Below are 21217 nucleotides of genomic sequence, written 5' to 3' on the forward strand. Positions count from 1 at the left end.
ATCAGGTGTGACCTGAAAACTCTGACACCAGACCTGAGCCAGTCAGGTCACTAGATATCATTATTATTGTTGTATATTTTGCTTGTAGGTATTCATTTACTCATTCATTTTGTGCATGTCCGACAAATCTCGAAAACGGCCCTGAAAATTCCAATGGAATTTAAAATACAGTAAGTTTATGATACAAAAATACATTTGAACCTTGGGTCTCATGTTTAGAATAACTGGCTGAAGGAAACTTGAAAAGTATGAACTCGTCCTTCCAGTAGCAACTGATCAAGACACAGATTTTCATCTTCTGAATGAAACTGGACAGGACACTTTCTCCCTGACAAGTCAACTTGAGAATGAGATAAAATTATTATCACATCTGTTGAGACACTAGTACATGTGATGAATGGTTTAATAAGCTTTAATCATTAAATTCCTGTAATTCTGGCATTTGGAAACATCGTATGTTTCGAGAAACAACTGAAGTGCTGGGTAATAGATGAGCATATATTATTTATTTATTTATTTATTTATTTATTTATTTATTTATTTATTATTTATTTATTTATTTATTTATTATTTATTTATTTATTTATTTATTTATTTATTATTTATTTATTTATTTATTTATTATTTATTTATTTATTTATGTATTTATTTATTTATTTATTTGAGATACATATGAGAGCACAAGGATAATATCCCATAATTGCTCTCTTAACACATAATACAAGTGAAACAATTTAAAAATGAATATTTAATACAAATATTGAAAGAAATGAAAAGTTTATGAAATTTTTACGAAAAGTCTTTCTGAAAAATATACATAACAGAAAATTTAAACACAATTTTAGATAGCAGAAAAAATGAACACAGCAAATAATAAAATGAAAATATGAAAATGAAATGAAATGAAAAAAAAAGTCTCTATGATTAAACAGAAGTCATTCTAGGAAGAGAGAGAAAAAAATAGTAACAAGAGGAAATAATTAAACACACAACTAAGGAGTAGTAAAAAGCAAAGAGATCACTGTCACAGAAGACTTTCTCCAATCAAACTCCAACCATCAACGAGGGATTGACCTCAGCAACCCACTCCTCACCTCTCTCTCTGACCCAGCAAGCTGAACATTCAAACTCAATTTGTTCATCAATCTCTGCACTCTTATGAAAGGTGAGAAAAAATGGTGCACCGTTCTGCACCTTGGAGCCGCAAACAAGTTAGCATTCCGCCTATTGAATGCTGGAACACTGATATTCAGCATTGCAAGCAAGGTAGGAGAATTTACAGCACCATCCAACAATGCCCAAACAAACAAGACAGATGTTTTATCTCGACGCTGACGTAGAGACTCCAATAGGAAAAGATCCCTCAATTGCTGAGTCGGGAACCCCAGGGGACACGACCCACCAAACCTTCTGAAGTATAAGAACCTCATCAGCTTGTTCTGTACCCTTTCAATGACCCGAATGTTTGGTCTGAGTGAGGACTCCAAACCATGGATCCATACTCCAAAGTGCTTCTTACCAAGGCATAATAGACACTCAGTATTGCCACAACATTGCTGAAGTCAGCTGCATTTCTCAGGACAAACCCCAGTAATCTGTTAGCCTTGGAAGACACAAATTCAATGTGAGAGGAGAAAGTAAGTGAACTATCAAATATGATTCCCAGGTCCTTGCAAGTGTTGACTCTGTTAAGAACCGCTTCACCAATCCTGTACGTGTAAGCAGAAGGACATCGTTTTCTAGAGTAGGTGATACACTTACATTTAGAGCTCAACTCAAAGCAGTGCTCACCGAGTTTGATTCAAATACGTTTTAAACGCTCTCATTCATCTACAACATTCCACTTTACATAGTATTGTCTGATTTCATGTAATTTTTAGTTTCTCCTACACACTCAAAGCTAGTCTTTTTGTTCGTTTTTACTTTCCTTGTCCTATTACCATAGGTAAGGAAAGTATTGCTTTCCAAAAAAAATTAAGGTACCCTAATTTCATGTTTTCCATACGTTTCAAGGTCCCCTGAGTAAAAAAAAACATGATTTTTGGGTGTTGATCTGTGTGTTGATCTGTGTGTGTGTGTGTGTGTGTGTGTGTGTGAGAGAGAGAGAGAGAGAGAACACGATAACTCCATTCCTAATTATCCGATTGACTTGAAATTTTAAACTCAAGGTCCTTATACCATGAGGATCCGACATCAAGAAATTCAATTCAAAATGGCGGATAATGGCTGGAAAACCATGTTTTTCACGGTTTTCTCGAAAACGGCTCTAACGATTTTCTTCAAATTTATACCCTAGATAGCTATTTATAAGCCCTTTCAACTGACATGAGTCTCATTTCTAGGAAAATTGCAGGAGCTCCGTAATATTCCTGAGAAGAATGAATTTTGTTAAATTTCTATCACAATTTTCTCAAAAATGACTTGACCGATTTTTTTTTAATTCATACCCTGTATAGTTATATATCACCTCTATTAACTGGCACGAGTCTCCTTCTTGAGAAACTAACAGGGGGTCCACCCCATCCTTGAGAAATTTACTTTGTAACCTCCTCGTGCGTAAGCTAGGTAGGTAGGTAGAGCAGTTTATTCAAAAGAACACAACATGTCGATATTTTATTTGTAGAACAGCTGTTTTGACAACTTTTAAAAAATCCTCAAATTTCATAATTCAAACAAAGGAAAATGTACTCTGAAAACAATAACAATAGTGTAATCGTAGTTTTAATCATTTAGCCGCCAATCGGCATTGTTATTCCTCTAAATTATCCTCGTTTAAGAATGAGGCTTATAGATCAATGAGCAAGGAAAGTTGTGTGAGTGTACCACACCAGATTTTTTATTTTGTTGTTAGTGGACCAACGAATTACAGTTGACGAACAAAACGTTGCTTCAACATTCTAGAAAAGTCCTAGAATTTATCAGAATTGTGATTAATAGTACAAACAAAATCCTATTTCTAAATCATAATTCACCTGTACTTGTCTCAAGTACAAGGCTTACAAGGACTTAAAAATTGGGTTCCACGGCTTATAGACCATATTACTGAATTTCTTTATTCACAGCTATTTAGAAAGGCGTGATCGATGATTATTTTTGTAACCTTTTTATTATTAAAAAAAAATAACTTGATGTGTTTGCAGTTATATAAGGCTGGCTGGCAGAAGGAGGAAGTGGACCTGTTTGAACTGAACGAGGCGTTCGCTGCCCAAGCGTTGGCTGTCATCAAAGAGTTGGGCATCGATCGATCCAAAGTCAACATCCATGGAGGTGCCATTTCCATTGGTCATCCCATCGGGTGCTCTGGTCAGTAATCAATCATCAATAAATGCATGAATGAATGAAGTTTCATAAGCTTAATACAAGAAAATGTAAAATACATGCATATCAAAAACAATCAAACAAGTTTATAATATACAGAACTGCATAGTAACGAATCACAAACCAAATTTAATGTGACTTATTAAGAAAAATACAATCCAGCACGTAAGATGCAACTTACGGACCGCTGGAGGGAGTCTAACACAATATTTTACTACAGCAATAGAATGGACTGAAAAAAGAGAAAAGAAAAAGAGAGATAAAAAATGAAAACATTTTTGAGCTGTAATCAAAATAGGAAATTATTATTTAATTATTAAAGAGATGATGAAAATTAGAGAAAGCAAAAATCATTTTAAAACAAAATAGAGATTCATATTGTATGAAAAGATTAATTTATTGATTTATGTTGACCAAAATAACTGTAAGAAAAACAGGGAAAATACAAAAAAAGAAACAAAGAGAAGATAGAAAAAAGAAAGCGAGAATGGAAAGAAAAATAGACGGATAAAACAATACAAACAAGTCAATAACAAACCAATTTTCAATTCGATTGTTATCCATCTTTTCAAATTTATCATTATGCCGCATCCACATGTTGGCTCAATGACGGCCAGCGCCAGTGTGTGGATGGGTGGTTTGCCAACGCTGGCTATCGCTAGCCTTGACTGGGTACTGACTACATTGCAGGCTGGGCCAGCTGCCTAGGCTAACGTGTGGACTAGGCATTCATCGAAGCAGATATGTGCTATGATAACTAATGCACTACCAATTTACAATATTCTCATAAATTTGTAAATTCGTATTTAAATGGCAGTAGTAATCAAAATAAATGTTGATGCCGCGTCTCCACCAACCTTAACTAAGACAATCTTGTCAACTATAGATGTAATTGCAGTGGCCTGGTGGGGACCACGCTGATTCTAGTGATAGAAAGATTCATAACATTGAATAAAAGTTTCTAAATATTAGCTTTTCATACATGTTCAACAACGTCTTCAATCAAATAACGTTTGCTATCAATAACGTTTTCAAATAACTTTTTTTGATGCAGATTTTGGTGTTAAATTAATTCTAATCAGTTCTAATTCACTAGATGAATGGCTCTACCTATTCCGTCAGGTGCCGAATCTTGCACCCTGAGATAAAAATATATATTCGATACAAATAAATCTACTAATACTAGAGATTTTAATATATATATATATTTGGATTATTAGTGGCTGATTTATCAAGCTGATCTTAGAGCACATATTTTTGATTGAATTATCCAAGTCGACAAGTATTAGCAAGCGTATATCGCAGCTACATGCAAAAGAATGCATATGATTTTAAGATAAAGGCACATGGTAATGATTCGTGCCATAAATCTAGAATATAAAGTTTAGCCTGTGATATTTTGCTGATATAAAATTATTGTTCTATTTTTTATATTATATTTTTTATCGCTCTATATATATTTTTTGCCTCGATTGATCTTTGCATTATTTGTGTAATATATGTGTGAAATTTTCATGGTGTGCAATTTATTTTTTATTCCTCATCTCTATAGTATAAGTATCATTTTTATATATATTTATTATTTATTGAATTACAAGAGTTATTGGAGAAGCCCATATCTAGGCTTATCAAGATTTTTTAAGACTGAATACTATTAGAAAACCACGCCCTAATTATATTAAATCTCATGCTTTACCGACTGATGCCAAGCAGGAGGCTAATCGTTATTTTAATATAAAGAATAACGTGACAGAAAGACATGGCGCCCAACGTGGGGCTGATGATGAGAGCCAAGCTCATTGAATAATTATTTGAAATTAAGTCAATAACCATATTGAAAATTATAGATAACTTATACGAGTTGTGAGGAAAACTGACGAAGAGAAATTTGTATTACTTTTTGGGGAATCAATAGCTTTAAATAAAGAGAAATTATATGTTTTAAAGAAAATTTTATTATTAGTACTGTAAAAAATTACATGTTTATAGAGAGAGATTATATTTTATAGGCCTAAACTGCTAGTCAGAAATCAATGAATAGTATTATTATATTATAAGAGCTTAAGTAATAAATAGGTTACCTGGCTTGTAATGTCCATAGGCCTATCCTCATTTGTGTCCTTATTAATGCCTTGTTGGCCAAAACTTTCACTTTTTTAACAAACACTTGACACTTAATCCATTTTTAAAATATGAGTCTCTTTTCGTCCACGCAAAGTAAGGTAGCAGACACACTGCAGACGGCGATAGTAGCGGAGATCGACGCTGAGGGGGGCGCGATGGAGTCCAACGCCCAGATATCTTCAATCACCGCCAAGAATCCTGTGAACAGTAATAACCGTTAAATGTCTCCCAAGAAGCAATAAGGAGGGTTATAGTAGAGGGGATGATCAAGTCATTTTCTAATAGTTTAGAAAAAACAATGACCACAGTAATGAAGAACTTAAAGGCGGAAATGAAGGAAATGCGGGAATCACTGAAGGATACATCGGTAAGAATGGGTAAGGAGACTGCGGAAAGAATAGATAACCTACCAGCACAAAACACTTCACAAATTCATGAAATAGCTACAAACAGGAACAATAGTCAACTTATTTCCATAAATAAACAACAGAATAGTAAATCTACACAAATAGCTCACCTAAATTCTGATATAAATCAAAACAAAGTACAACTTAATTCATTGGAGACAGCCGTTGGAGAACAGCAATTATTTTCATCTGAATTAAATGCCGAAGTAGTAGATAATGAAACAGAAGCTTCTAGTCATTGGAAACAGGCCCAAGAGAAGTTGGTACAACTTGAAAGTCAAATACATCAATTTCCGCACGAGAATATAGAGCCTATTCCCATAGCAACGTTTGATTCACTACACAGTTTCAATGAATTAGGCCGTTTTGACAATACAGACCGCTATCTCCAACCTAAAGAATTTATAGATCAGATAAAACTAGTTCAATCATTAACACCCACCTCTTGGAATTTTTGGCGTCTTCGTTTGACTAGTTTATTGATTGGCGAACCCCTGATGTTCTTTCGGAGTAGAGTCCATGAATTTACATCATTGGATGAGTTTGTAGCTGTCTTCCTGGAACAGTATTGGAGCAGAAGTAAACAGTTGGACGTGCTAGCGGACATCATATCATGCGATTTCAACCCTAACTTAGACGGTGCATGTACCACTTTCGTCACTGCCCTACAGTTTAAAAATTCTCAATTGAGCGAGCCCATTAACGAATCGGCATTAGCAAGTATTATTTTAAAGAAGCTACCGTATCAAGTTAGAATGGCACTCGCCACACAACCCATTACTGATTGCAAACAGCTGATAAATCATTTATATGGCATACAGTCTGTGATGGCAATATCAAACCACCGTTCAGACCAGAGATACGCACCAAATCAACATAATTCAAAATTTAATCAGCATAACAGCCAAAATTATGAACCAGTATCATATGATCACTCTCGATCTACTCCTCAATTTAAACGCTGCTATGATCATAATCAAAATAATTGGAATAGTAGAAGCTTTCAAAATTGTCAAACAAACCATTATCCACAGCTAACCTACAAAAGAAATTATTATTATGGCCGTGATCGATTTAACACAAAAATGATTACACTCAGAATAATCATAATAGAAATCATAAACCACCACCATCAATTAGTACAACTTATACATTAGCGCATGCAACAGGAATAAATCAACAAAAAACATGGAACCCAGCAACCAACGACCCGCCACCAGATATACAGAAAACTACAGCTAATAAACCAGGACTATATGATACCCCCGATATAACAAGCACAAGCTCCAATGAAACAAACAAAGAAAATCCAGATATTTTAACATCATACACATCCTTTAGAAATGATCCACCGAAAATATTATTAGGAGAACAAAAGCCAACACCAGATAAACCACCACCAAAAACCGCCGCCCACCATGCAATTAAAACCAGCCGCAAGCAACAACCCATTTTAAGTATATTGTTTCCGCCGAAGACCCATCACCGCAGGAAGAGCACCCGCACATCAAGAGACCGCCACCATGTATCGCACACCACACCCGCGCATCATTTGACCCCACAGCAGACCAAGGACCTGACCAAGAGGACGATAACAGGGAGGACGGACTACCGGACAAGAGGAGCGACCACCGCAAGGCCCGGAGACGGAGGCGCCCGAGGACACCCGACCGGTATCAGGACGAGGAGGATAACATCCAGGAGAAAAGAGGCATGCATCATAAGGCCCGGAGGCGTAGAAAGCGAAGGAGGAACCGCGCGCGCCGATGGAGGCCGCATGCACGGTTCAAACGCCCGAAGAGGACACCGGACCGACACCGAGGAGGACAGGAGCGGACCGACGGCATGCTTCAGTCTAACGGAATAGGTTAGGCCTAGACTGGTACCGGTATAAATAATATTGAAAGGTTATTTCAGAATTATTATCATTGAAATTATCTTATTATAAATAGGATTTATATTTTTCTATTATTTTAAAAGAAATTGGAATAGAATACCTAGCGAATAACTTAATATCTGATCTCAGTTATGAAAGCAAAGTTTAGAATCGAATTATAAAAAATATATTTTATTGGTGAATTTAATTAATTTGACATGAAACCAATAATTTAATCAAAGGAATTAAAATGAATATCAGATCAAATTTAATGGGATGAATGGAATAACAGATGTGTACACTCAGTGGCAAAATGGAGTCAATTTGGCTACGTTGTTCTCGTATCTTCCTTCACTGCCATTATAACGTGGACCTCACTATACTTAATATGCTACTCTATGTAAGTCTAGCGTGGGAAAAATAGGTGTCTACATTGGGTGAAGCTGCGTGTTTGTGAGGCCCTGAAATTAATCAGGTGTGACCTGAAAACTCTGACACCAGACCTGAGCCAGTCAGGTCACTAGATATCATTATTATTGTTGTATATTTTGCTTGTAGGTATTCATTTACTCATTCATTTTGTGCTTGTCCGACAAATCTCGAAAACGGCCCTGAAAATTCCAATGGAATTTAAAATACAGTAAGTTTATGATAGAAAAATACATTTGAACCTTGGGTCTCATGTTTAGAATAACTCGCTGAAGGAAACTTGAAAAGTATGAACTCGTCCTTCCAGTAGCAACTGATCGAGACACAGATTTTCATCTTCTGAATGAAACTGGACACTTTCTCCCTGACAAGTCAACTTGAGAATGAGATAAAATTATTATTACATCTGTTGAGACACTAGTACATTTAAAGAATGGTTTAATAAGCTTTAATCATTAAATTCCTGTAATTCTGGCATTTGGAAACATCGTATGTTTCGAGAAACAACTGAAGTGCTGGGTAATAGATGAGCATATATTTATTTATTTATTTATTTATTTATTTATTTATTATTTATTTATTTATTATTTATTTATTTATTTATTTATTTATTTATTTATTTATTTATTTATTTATTTATTTATTTATTTATTTATTTATTTATTTATTTATTTATTTATTATTATTTATTTATTATTATTTGAGATACATATGAGAGCACAAGGATAATATCCCATAATTGCTCTCTTAACACATAATACAAGTGAAACAATTTAAAAATGAATATTTAATACAAATATTGAAAGAAATGAAAAGTTTATGAAATTTTTACGAAAAGTCTTTCTGAAAATATACATAACAGAAAATTAAACACAATTTTAGATAGCAGAAAAAATGAACACAGCAAATAATAAAATGAAAATATGAAAATGAAATGAAATGAAAAAAAAAGTCTCTATGATTAAACAGAAGTCATTCTAGGAAGAGAGAGAAAAAAATAGTAACAAGAGGAAATAATTAAACACACAACTTAAGGAGTAGTAAAAAGCAAAGAGATCACTGTCACAGAAGACTTTCTCCAATCAAACTCCAACCATCAACGAGGGATTGACCTCAGCAACCCACTCCTCACCTCTCTCTCTGACCCAGCAAGCTGAACATTCAAACTCAATTTGTTCATCAATCTCTGCACTCTTATGAAAGGTGAGAAAAAATGGTGCACCGTTCTGCACCTTGGAGCCGCAAACAAGTTAGCATTCCGCCTATTGAATGCTGGAACACTGATATTCAGCATTGCAAGCAAGGTAGGAGAATTTACAGCACCATCCAACAATGCCCAAACAAACAAGACAGATGTTTTATCTCGACGCTGACGTAGAGACTCCAATAGGAAAAGATCCCTCAATTGCTGAGTCGGGAACCCCAGGGGACACGACCCACCAAACCTTCTGAAGTATAAGAACCTCATCAGCTTGTTCTGTACCTTTCAATGACCCGAATGTTTTGGTCTGAGTGAGGACTCCAAACCATGGATCCATACTCCAAAGTGCTTCTTACCAAGGCATAATAGACACTCAGTATTGCCACAACATTGCTGAAGTCAGCTGCATTTCTCAGGACAAACCCCAGTAATCTGTTAGCCTTGGAAGACACAAATTCAATGTGAGAGGAGAAAGTAAGTGAACTATCAAATATGATTCCCAGGTCCTTGCAAGTGTTGACTCTGTTAAGAACGCTTCACCAATCCTGTAGTGTAAGCAGAAGGACATCGTTTTCTAGAGTAGGTGATACACTTACATTTAGAGCTCAACTCAAAGCAGTGCTCACCGAGTTTGATTCAAATACGTTTTAAACGCTCTCATTCATCTACAACATTCCACTTTACATAGTATTGTCTGATTTCATGTAATTTTTAGTTTCTCCTACACACTCAAAGCTAGTCTTTTTGTTCGTTTTTACTTTCCTTGTCCTATTACCATAGGTAAGGAAAGTATTGCTTTCCAAAAAAAATTAAGGTACCCTAATTTCATGTTTTCCATACGTTTCAAGGTCCCCTGAGTCAAAAAACATGATTTTTGGGTGTTGATCTGTGTGTGTGTGTGTGTGTGTGTGTGTGTGTGTGAGAACACGATAACTCCATTCCTAATTATCCGATTGACTTGAAATTTTAAACTCAAGGTCCTTATACCATGAGGATCCGACATCAAGAAATTCAATTCAAAATGGCGGATAATGGCTGGAAAACCATGTTTTTCACGGTTTTCTCAAAAACGGCTCTAACGATTTTCTTCAAATTTATACCCTAGATAGCTATTTATAAGCCCTTTCAACTGACATGAGTCTCATTTCTAGGAAAATTGCAGGAGCTCCGTAATATTCCTGAGAAGAATGAATTTTGTTAAATTTCTATCACAATTTTCTCAAAAATGACTTGACCGATTTTTTTTTTTAATTCATACCCTGTATAGTTATATATCACCTCTATTAACTGGCACGAGTCTCCTTCTTGAGAAACTAACAGGGGGTCCACCCCATCCTTGAGAAATTTACTTTGTAACCTCCTCGTGCGTAAGCTAGGTAGGTAGGTAGAGCAGTTTATTCAAAAGAACACAACATGTCGATATTTTATTTGTAGAACAGCTGTTTTGACAACTTTTAAAAAATCCTCAAATTTCATAATTCAAACAAAGGAAAATGTACTCTGAAAACAATAACAATAGTGTAATCGTAGTTTTAATCATTTAGCCGCCAATCGGCATTGTTATTCCTCTAAATTATCCTCGTTTAAGAATGAGGCTTATAGATCAATGAGCAAGGAAAGTTGTGTGAGTGTACCACACCAGATGTTTTTTTTTTGTTGTTAGTGGACCAACGAATTACAGTTGACGAACAAAACGTTGCTTCAACATTCTAGAAAAGTCCTAGAATTTATCAGAATTGTGATTAATAGTACAAACAAAATCCTATTTCTAAATCATAATTCACCCATTACTTGTCTCAAGTACAAGGCTTACAAGGACTTAAAGATTGGGTTCCACGGCTTATAGACCATATTACTGAATTTCTTTATTCACAGCTATTTAGAAAGGCGTGATCGATGATTATTTTTGTAACCTTTTTATTATTAAAAAAAAAATAACTTGATGTGTTTGCAGTTATATAAGGCTGGCTGGCAGAAGGAGGAAGTGGACCTGTTTGAACTGAACGAGGCGTTCGCTGCCCAAGCGTTGGCTGTCATCAAAGAGTTGGGCATCGATCGATCCAAAGTCAACATCCATGGAGGTGCCATTTCCATTGGTCATCCCATCGGGTGCTCTGGTCAGTAATCAATCATCAATAAATGCATGAATGAATGAAGTTTCATAAGCGTAATACAAGAAAATGTAAAATACATGCATATCAAAAACAATTAAACAAGTTTATAATATACAGAACTGCATAGTAACGAATCACAAACCAAATTTAATGTGACTTATTAAGAAAAATACAATCCAGCACGTAAGATGCAACTTACGGACCGCTGGAGGGAGTCTAACACAATATTTTACTACAGCAATAGAATGGACTGAAAAAAGAGAAAAGAAAAAGAGAGATAAAAAATGAAAACATTTTTGAGCTGTAATCAAAATAGGAAATTATTATTTAATTATTAAAGAGATGATGAAAATTAGAGAAAGCAAAAATCATTTTAAAACAAAATAGAGATTCATATTGTATGAAAAGATTAATTTATTGATTTATGTTGACCAAAATAACTGTAAGAAAAACAGGGAAAATACAAAAAAAGAAACAAAGAGAAGATAGAAAAAAGAAAGCGAGAATGGAAAGAAAAATAGACGGATAAAACAATACAAACAAGTCAATAACAAACCAATTTTCAATTCGATTGTTATCCATCTTTTCAAATTGATCATTATTCCGCATCCACATGTTGGCCTAATGACGGCCAGCGCCAGTGTGTGGATGGGTGGTTTGCCAACGCTGGCTATCGCTAGCCTTGACTGGGTACTGACTACATTGCAGGCTGGGCCAGCTGCCTAGGCTAACGTGTGGACTAGGCATTCATCGAAGCAGATATGTGCTATGATAACTAATGCACTACCAATTTACAATATTCTCATAAATTTGTAAATTCGTATTTAAATGGCAGTAGTAATCAAAATAAATGTTGATGCCGCGTCTCCACCAACCTTAACTAAGACAATCTTGTCAACTATAGATGGAATTGCAGTGGCCTGGTGGGGACCACGCTGATTCTAGTGATAGAAAGATTCATAACATTGAATAAAAGTTTCTAAATATTAGCTTTTCATACATGTTCAACAACGTCTTCAATCAAATAACGTTTGCTATCAATAACGTTTTCAAATAACTTTTTTTGATGCAGATTTTGGTGTTAAATTAATTCTAATCAGTTGTGATTCAGAAGAAGTAAAAGCTTTCATATCAAAAGTCATGTTTTTATTGAATACACTTTGATACTTTGATGTTGACGTTCTATAATTATTCTATCTGCTGATAAATATAATACATTCTTAGTGCCAATTGCACATAAGCTGGTTTAATTTTAATCGTGATTAATTTAACGAGAACCAATCAGATAAGCCTTCTTTTCGAAAAAGCCTTTTCTGATTGGTTTTATTTTCTATGTTCATACGCTGAAAATTAAATTACACACTCAGTGTTGATATACCTGGCATTACTTGAATCAACACATTCAAGATCTGACTCTTGGTACTGTAGAAATTCATCTCTACGTGCAAAAAATCCAAGAGATGATATTATGTAACTTATGGCATAGCCTGATTTCAAACTAAATGATGGATATAAACAGTTTTGGAAATTATGACAGTAAATTATAGATATAAACAGAATGTCTTTTGGTTCATCCCAATTATTGTAACTTTTACTGTCATTAAATGAATAAAATAACTTAGTTTTTGATTATTTACAGGCACTCGAATTTTAGTGACTCTCCTGTACGCGTTGGAGAAGACAGGTGGTAAAAAGGGTGTGGCGTCGCTGTGTATTGGAGGAGGCATGGGAATTGCCATTGCTGTTCAGAGGGACTAACGCTAACGCTGCTGGTTGCTGCTCCCTTCTAGAACAACATTCTTCCAGAAATTTGCCTTAGTAGTGTCAATGCCACCCCCCCCCCATCCACTTCACCTTCAACTCTCTCATCACCAAATAAAAACTTGACATCATCCACATCATGTAAATAAGCCATCGGTTCAAAGTAAATTATTTCACTCATTCCAAGAAAAAATATTCAACACCAAATAAACTAGTGTCAACTATATTCATGTAAATAAATTATTCTGTAAAAGTGAATTATTTTACTCAACGCCAAATAAACTTAGTATCATCTACATTCATGTAAATAAACCATCCGGCTAGAGTAAATTATTTTATTTAGTCAATAAACTCCATTCTTCATTTCTGTCATGCTTTTTTACATTTAATCAATTATATTGATTTTTCTATAGTCGTGTGTTAGACTTTTACAAATATCATTCTATTCAACTGTACCATCATTGATACCTAACTTATTTCATCTTACCTCAGGTAAACTAGATGTTTAGGATATAATTTTGTTGAATTGACTGACTTCTTGCACTGATATCAAGGACTAGTAGTCGTGTTTTTATTGTGATGTCTTTTCTCAAGAGGCTTTTGAGTTATTTGAACGTCATTTCTGTTGCTTAGTCTGACTAAGAAAATGAAGACGATGAGGAAGGTTCAAAAGCCTGGTCATTAGATTAACCATGTTTATTTTCACAAAATATTATGACGTGCAATTCGCTATGGACTTGAAAATTCAAGTATACATAAATTTTCGTATAAAATATGTAAAACATTCAAATAACAAATACTCTCTTCAATGGGGTTTCATCAGGGGATGAATAATTGCAAAGTGTTGAAAATTAATTCAATTTTCTCTCTCTCGTCTCTTCTCCCTTAATGTAGGTGCTTCTTTAGCGACTGCAAACCCTTATTTTTCAAATGAAAGTCATCTATCTTCATTGAAATTTATGAATTGCTTTGCTTGGAAATTGTTGCCTACAGGTAAAAATATTCATGGAATAAATGTGGAAACTCTCTATCAATCTTGTTACCAAAGTAAATTATTGTCCAAATTATTATTCAAGACAACGAAAATGGTTTTGTAAATTAGGATAGGCTAAAAAGTAAAATATACTAACTTCTTGTAAAAAATGTCAATAGGCTGATGGGTTATGTAAAACAATTTAACTATGAAAAAAACTTTGAAATTGTAAAGGCTAAGCTTGAAAATTGTAAAATCTTGCTCATTGGCTGACTACTTACAAAACCTGGTTATGTATTTATCCCGGTGATTTTAATTCAGCTTAGTATACCTGGGTACCTATTACGATTTTTTGTCGTTATAAGGGATTACAATTGCTCAGTTTTCTCGATATTTCATCCAAATTGGTTGCTTCTCGAAGGTTCTGAAATCGAATCTTTACTTAGACATTGCATTTTTATTTTTAGAAAATAAATCTCATTACTATGTGCAGAGTCGGTTTCATTTGATCACATTTGATAAATCAACCAACTTTCTAGAGCGTTTTTAATGAAATGAGAACTGAAGAATTTGTCAGCGTACTATCTGTATTTTTGTATGAATTTGGAAAAAATATTAAGGTTAGAGAAATCTTAAGAAAAATTAGACTCATTACAGTTGAATTCATGACAATAAATTGCCGAAGTATATGACTAAATAAATACGGTCAAATTTTTGGTATTGAAGTGGGAATTATCTGCTCAATACACATGTTGAATGTCTTGGAAAAATGCATTCAAAACGTTTACGAATTCAAATTGAGGAATTATGAAATCATTTGTATTTACTAGAGGTTCCTTTCCAATAACAATTGGACTGGTTCCAATTCCATTGCCATTTCATGTTTAATATAAATAATCTCACAATGAACAATAATTATATCGTTATCAGTGTTGCTGTACATAAACCTAAGCTTTAATTTGTGTATAAATTGTGTGTGTAAAATTTGTTTTATGAAAATTGTTAAAAATCATATTTCTCTACCGTTTTCGTTTTGAACCAATGTAATTTGTCGAAACATTAGTTATCTGGGAATACTTTTCTCAATTCTCAGAGTTCTAAAAAAATGTAAAAATTCTTTTGATTCCATCTGAAGGTATTTAAAAACCCATTAAACTTTTTGTCCTTAATTGTTTTCTTGGGTCATTATTGTCCAATAAAATATTGGCTATGGCTAAGACAATGGCTATTGACTAACAGTTGAAAGTTGAGATGAAAACAAGGTTAAAAGAAATTGAGTGTCTGTTATTAGTATCTCAATCATGAAATATATATTTGTTAGTTTTTTTTATAAATCAAAACCTTGCAGTTTAGTTAGTTACCTTATCTGACCATACTTCATCTATGGTTCTAGTGAGTGCCAAAAATTTAATCATAATAATGAAAATAAAAAGATAACTATGTATTTTTAAAACAATTGATTTGTGCGATCAATCACCATTTCTTGGATTCCAATTCAGCAATTATCAATAATCATTCAAAAATATTATTTCATATTTTTCAAAATATGAGTTTACATTGCTAAATATTTTATTTATATAGTTTAAATTATTGTATAAATAATGTCATAGTTGCAAATAAATTTATTATAATGAATCTCAAACAAAAATCTATCACAATATTCATTATTCATAGGCCTATTGTATAAATTATACCTAAACTTTAAAAATCTGCGAAAAATGTAAAATCATCATACATAATTATGATTAATGTAATCAATAAATTTGTATTATTAAATTCTGCAGCTGTAATAATATAAATGAGTTTTATTCATTCCATCAAATATTTAAAGAAACTCAGATTATGTGTATAGAGTGAATTTTTTTACCAAATGTGCCTTGTTGAATATTGTCTGTTCAGAATTTATTTTTGTTTATCAAAATGAAATATCTATTTTTATTGTTGTCGATGTCATTATTTGTTTTGTTCATCATCTATTGGTGTAAATATGTAAACATTTTTCAACACTGGCTTGATGTGGTAGTCCATTGCCAATCTATAGTTCTCCATAGTTACAATATAGATTGGCCATGGGTTGTTCTAACATCATTATCATTACCGGTATGCAATTCTTAAAAATGTTCAGTTTCATTTTTGCTGTGTGTCAAAACACAACCAACTATCAATAAAAGTTCTATCTGTATGCTATTTTAATTTACAGCATTTGTTTATAAGATCTGTATATTTTTTGTTATGTAAACAAAAAACCTTTCCTGAAATACTTTGGTAAGAAAAATAAGCGTTGATTTCTGATTGGCTAAACAGCAATCAATGCAACGTATTTTTAATAATAAATGAAATCTTTGTAGTACAGTACTGTCATTGACAATAATCAATTTTATATGTTTGGTTTTAATTATTTTTGTATTTTGTCATCAAGATTTGTAAAATAATTTTTCAGATTATGAAAAATGTTGTACATATCAGTTGTCAGTATTCTTATTTGTAAGTTTTTAATTCATTGTACAATTCAAAAATGGAAATATAACGAACTGAGATAACTTTTTGTGCTGTTTTTTTGTAACTTTTCCCAAAACGTTTCTATATGTTTCTTATGATTGAATTTTTGGTAAACAAAAATTACACTATCTCATAATAAAGGACTTTTTTCAGTCTTGGAGCTCCCAAAAGCAAAGTTATTTTCGATGAGTGGGTTAGTGGTGTTCTTGTTTGATCTCAGATTTCGATTTTTACAATGCATCTTTTATTTCTTTGCTTCTTTTTGCTAAAAATCTTTGAGATTTGTATTTAACATTCCAAACTGATAGCAATTTTACTGTCTAATGAAATCTGATAACTGTTGTGCTTCTATGAAATATTCTTCAAGTGTTTGGAGGTCTCAGATTTAGAAGCTTTTTGATAGATACTGATTCAAAATACATTGTTTGAATGTGTTATATATTCTGAATTAGGCAGTGCAAACTTCTAGATTTGAGATTACTTTTGTATTGGCAATCCATCAATTTTGATTGATAATTCAACATGTCTAGATTTTCTAGATATGCACCACCCAAACCAAGTTCTTTATTATGACTACCTTTTCCAATCTTAGTATCTAGCAAAGTACCTAGAATGTATTCTAGATATCTTGGTATCTAGTACATAACATTTTCAATCTCATAATTTATGTCATCATAATGCCAACATCAACAAACTTTCCTTATTCACTCATTTCCAAGTTTACCTAAAAGAGCTCTTGCATCAGAATCAGAAGGCATAATAATATAATAAGGATGATAATTTATCATTAATTTCAATAAAAAGGTCACGTGTTTTTTTCAACTGTATATCTACTACCTGTAAGGTAGATATGGAAAATTATAAGTTTCTGATTCAGAATTTAAATTGGAACTAAAAAAACTTCTTTTTCAAATTCGTCGTAGCCTCTGATCTACCTGAACCAGAACTGCTTGATTTTATTTTTTCAGTAAACTCAATCATGTGGAGGCTGGAAATAGTATATTACGCTACAAGAACAGAAAGTTAGTGTTTACGGTATGAGGATAGTTTCCCGGGCGAGGCTTGCCGAGTACCGTAAACACCTTTCTGAGAGAGGCGCGTACGATATTTTTCGCCACACTACAGGTATAGCTGACGCCAAAAAGTTAGGTGGGTCTCTTGTGCATTACAACAGTTGATGTTGTCAAGTAGAGTTGTCATCTAGCTTGGCATAGGTGATGATTTTTAAATCAAGAGACAATGAATAGATGCATTGCATCAGCTGTGAGTAGGTTACACCATGTGACCCACGAAGTCGCCTAACTTTTTGGCATCAGCTATATAAGAATAATAAATTGAATAAGAATGTTTTATGAGGGGGGGGGGAAACTTTGATGTCTCATATCTCAAGAACCAGACGTCATAGGGTACTCAAAGTGGGGTGGAAATTTCCGATCTCACCCTCCTGAACACAATGCACCATATGGCACCGTTTTCCAAACACATTTTAAAAAAATTCAAAAAGCGGCCGGAAAGGGTACTCTTTCCGGCCTTAGCCGGAAAGAAACCTGTTCTGACGTCAGACGAGAGTCGTCTGCAAACAATGTCTTTCAGATCTACGTAGGGACTGGAAAACAGCTGCTTTCTGTGCAGTGTGGCGAAAATAGTATTATTTCACAAATTCAACAAAAATTGACCCATAAGTCATAGTAATGAAATATACCGGTATTTTCTATAAAGACAGCAAAGTTGTTGATGAAGTAATCGTTTACTAAGGTGGTATAAGATTATATGTCATTCCGTCAGTGCTTAATTTAAGAACATTCCGTACGTGTATTAAAACATAACAATAAATATATGATTTAAACAACATTAATTATTTTTACAAGTCAATTATTTTTATCATAATTTGCATATACCACAAGTACGGTTATCAAAGAACTTACGAAGCCATGTAAATGTAGGTTTAAAGCTGAGTTTACACCAGTTATTAACAAAATGTTTATTTTTCCGTCCTTTCAGATTCTATTAGATTAAACGGAGCTTGACAAACACATGTTTGTGAGGCATTTGTAATGCACATCATGTGTATGATAAGTTATGTTCAATCTAATAGAATCTATAAGGATAGGAAAATAAACATTTTGTTAATAACTTTGGTGTTAACGCAACTTGAGACTCTTCAGTCACCTTCCACTAGAAATGAGACATTTGCCGTCTTTGAAGTTTAAAGATATGCGCTTTATAATGTTCTAGTCAAAAATCCCTTTCACAGCTTGAAAGAGTACTATGAGAATTAAATATTTGTGTGTATTTTGATTTTAAAAATGTATTTCTTATTTACATCACCTATCCTGTCTAGGAATTAATGAACGAAATACCGGTAAGGTATTTATGAATTGTGATGAATGGATTGATTTATCAGTAGCCTACATAGAGATAAATGATTATCAGTACAGATAATAACACTCTTGATAGTAGTCTTTACAACAACAAGTACAGTTGACAAGGCAACATTTTGAACAGTAGTGCTTCAACAAGAAAAAATGTGAAACATAAAGTAACTAAAGATATTCCTTGAATTGGATCGGGCCAGTAATCAGTGTGGAGTCTGCTGTGCGGGTCGTGAAATTACGAATATTTCATTAATTGTTTTAGATGCCAGCAGTTTTGAAATAAAAAGCAGAATGCCGTGGAAATACTTCTTATTAAAAAAGAAGGTGCCGGTAAGTGAAGTTAATCTGAATTTAAAAAATATTAAATTTCTGCAAAATCATTGTTGAAGTCAACTGTCGGCAGAGGTCTTCATTTTTATTCATTGAACAATGAAATTTTCAACTTGATGCAAGCCAGTACTACTTAAGTTTCTTCGTCCATCAATGGCTATAATAAAGCTATTATTAGTGACATATATTTATGACAGTCTTACATCTTTACTATCTGTGAATCTGGTTACGTATTTTTCGTTAGTGAAATTGAGATTTATTAAGTTAATAATTGGCTTTAAGATGAATTGAAAGATATCTTTAAGATATATGAATGATAAATTTTTACTATCTGTGAATCTGGTTACGTATATTTTTCGTTAGTGAAATTGAGATTTATTAAGTTAATAATTGGCTTTAAAATAAATTGAAAGATAGACGGCTTACAAACAAGTTCCGAAATAATATGGCAATAATTGCTGTCATATCCAGATTCAGCAGTATAACCATTAACGTTTCAAGTATAACTATGGTCATATTTTACAGGTAATTTTTATTTCTTTTTGTTTACTTGAAAAATATCATGAATGACAATATAGTAATTTAAAGAGCTGTTCAAATAATGATATAATGATTTTTTCAATTGAACTTTTTCTTTAACCATATATAGGTCAATTAGATTCTGGTGATAATATATAGCAGCCTAATTCCAAAGTGAAGGAATTTATCTCAGATTTTAATTGAATTTTAGAAAATTATAGGTGATAGAAATCATAAAAAAAGTTTTACTGTACCGGTATTGAAAATTATGAGAAAAGCAAACATAGATAATATTTCGACACATTTTTTATTGATTATGATATATTTCAAATAAAAACAAACTATTTTTTGTAAATTGTTTAGGTACCGTATTGTCTATGAAAGCATCAGTAGGGTTATTTTAGCGTGTTCAAAATGGTATTGCTAGTTCATAATTTATCAGTGATCTGTTTATCTATAATACACTTTTGATAGTAGAAGTGAGTTCCAGAAATAGATTTAAATTGATTGAAAGTATTTCAAGCTGTTGTTAAGTTCAAAAATAAGTTATTTTAATGTAATAATAATAAATATTCTGGCGACTCAAAATGAAAATTTATGGCTTCACACTACTTTCAACAATTTTACAAAACAAGTTAGGTACCTTAACAAATAAAGTTTGATACAAAAAATAAAAATTATGATAGCAATGATATAATCACTGGTATATAATTATATACAGCAACCTGCTACAATAAATTTCGTATGGTACAGTAATTAATTAGGTAATATGGTACGGTAATACATAATATAAACTTCAAAAATGCATAAGGTATGTATTATATTTTTATGATATATTATATCAACTATATCATCATCAACTATCGTGCATACTATCAAAATGAATGTGCATATTGGTAATATATTATGATATACTATCTTGATGATAATTATTTAAGACTAACAGATAACCCGACCAGCTCAGCAAGGTTCCTATTAAAAACTTTATAAACTGAAATCTTGACGTAATGAAACCTTGAAGAGTTGAAAATAAGCCTATAACCATCCTTTGAATTAGGAATCTATACCGTACCGTATGCAAAATGTCACGTACCGTACGGTACGTGATCAACGTCAATCAGTTCAGTAGTCGTTAAGACGACATGATGATGCGTCATCATTCGTTAATTTCCTATCTCCTACATTATTTTATAAACCGATATTATTTCCTTTATCATAGGCTATAAAGTGCATTCAATAGTCTCAAGAATGTTTCAGTTTATGAATGGAAAATGCACATTTTTTGACGTGA

General features: G+C 33.0%; 2 protein-coding genes across 13 annotated transcripts in view; both read left to right on the top strand.

Moving 5' to 3' along the window:
• Positions 1–16744, top strand: part of LOC111059604 (acetyl-CoA acetyltransferase, cytosolic) — a 39023-nt gene extending 22279 nt beyond the window's left edge. The window contains exons 7-8 of one of the 2 annotated variants that reach the window (XM_022347249.2): positions 3141–3303; positions 13109–16744. In XM_022347249.2, the coding sequence (XP_022202941.2) occupies positions 3141–3303; positions 13109–13227 (282 nt within the window). In that variant the 3' untranslated portion in view covers positions 13228–16744. Of the gene's footprint in view, positions 1–3140; positions 3327–13108 lie in introns of those variants that run through there. The other variant, XM_039433003.1, reaches the window with a different exon arrangement.
• Positions 16745–19216: 2472 nt separating this feature from the next.
• The window catches only part of LOC111059681 (lysine-specific histone demethylase 1A), a 449197-nt gene continuing 447196 nt past the window's right edge, over positions 19217–21217 (top strand). For all 11 annotated transcript variants that reach the window (XM_039433012.1, XM_039433010.1, XM_039433008.1 and 8 more), the window contains exon 1: positions 19217–19407. In XM_039433012.1, coding sequence (XP_039288946.1) covers positions 19369–19407 — 39 coding nt within the window. In that variant the 5' untranslated portion in view covers positions 19217–19368. The remainder of the gene's footprint in view (positions 19408–21217) is intronic.

This window comes from Nilaparvata lugens, chromosome 7 (genome assembly GCF_014356525.2).
Source record: "Nilaparvata lugens isolate BPH chromosome 7, ASM1435652v1, whole genome shotgun sequence".
NCBI classification, from domain to species: domain Eukaryota; kingdom Metazoa; phylum Arthropoda; class Insecta; order Hemiptera; family Delphacidae; genus Nilaparvata; species Nilaparvata lugens.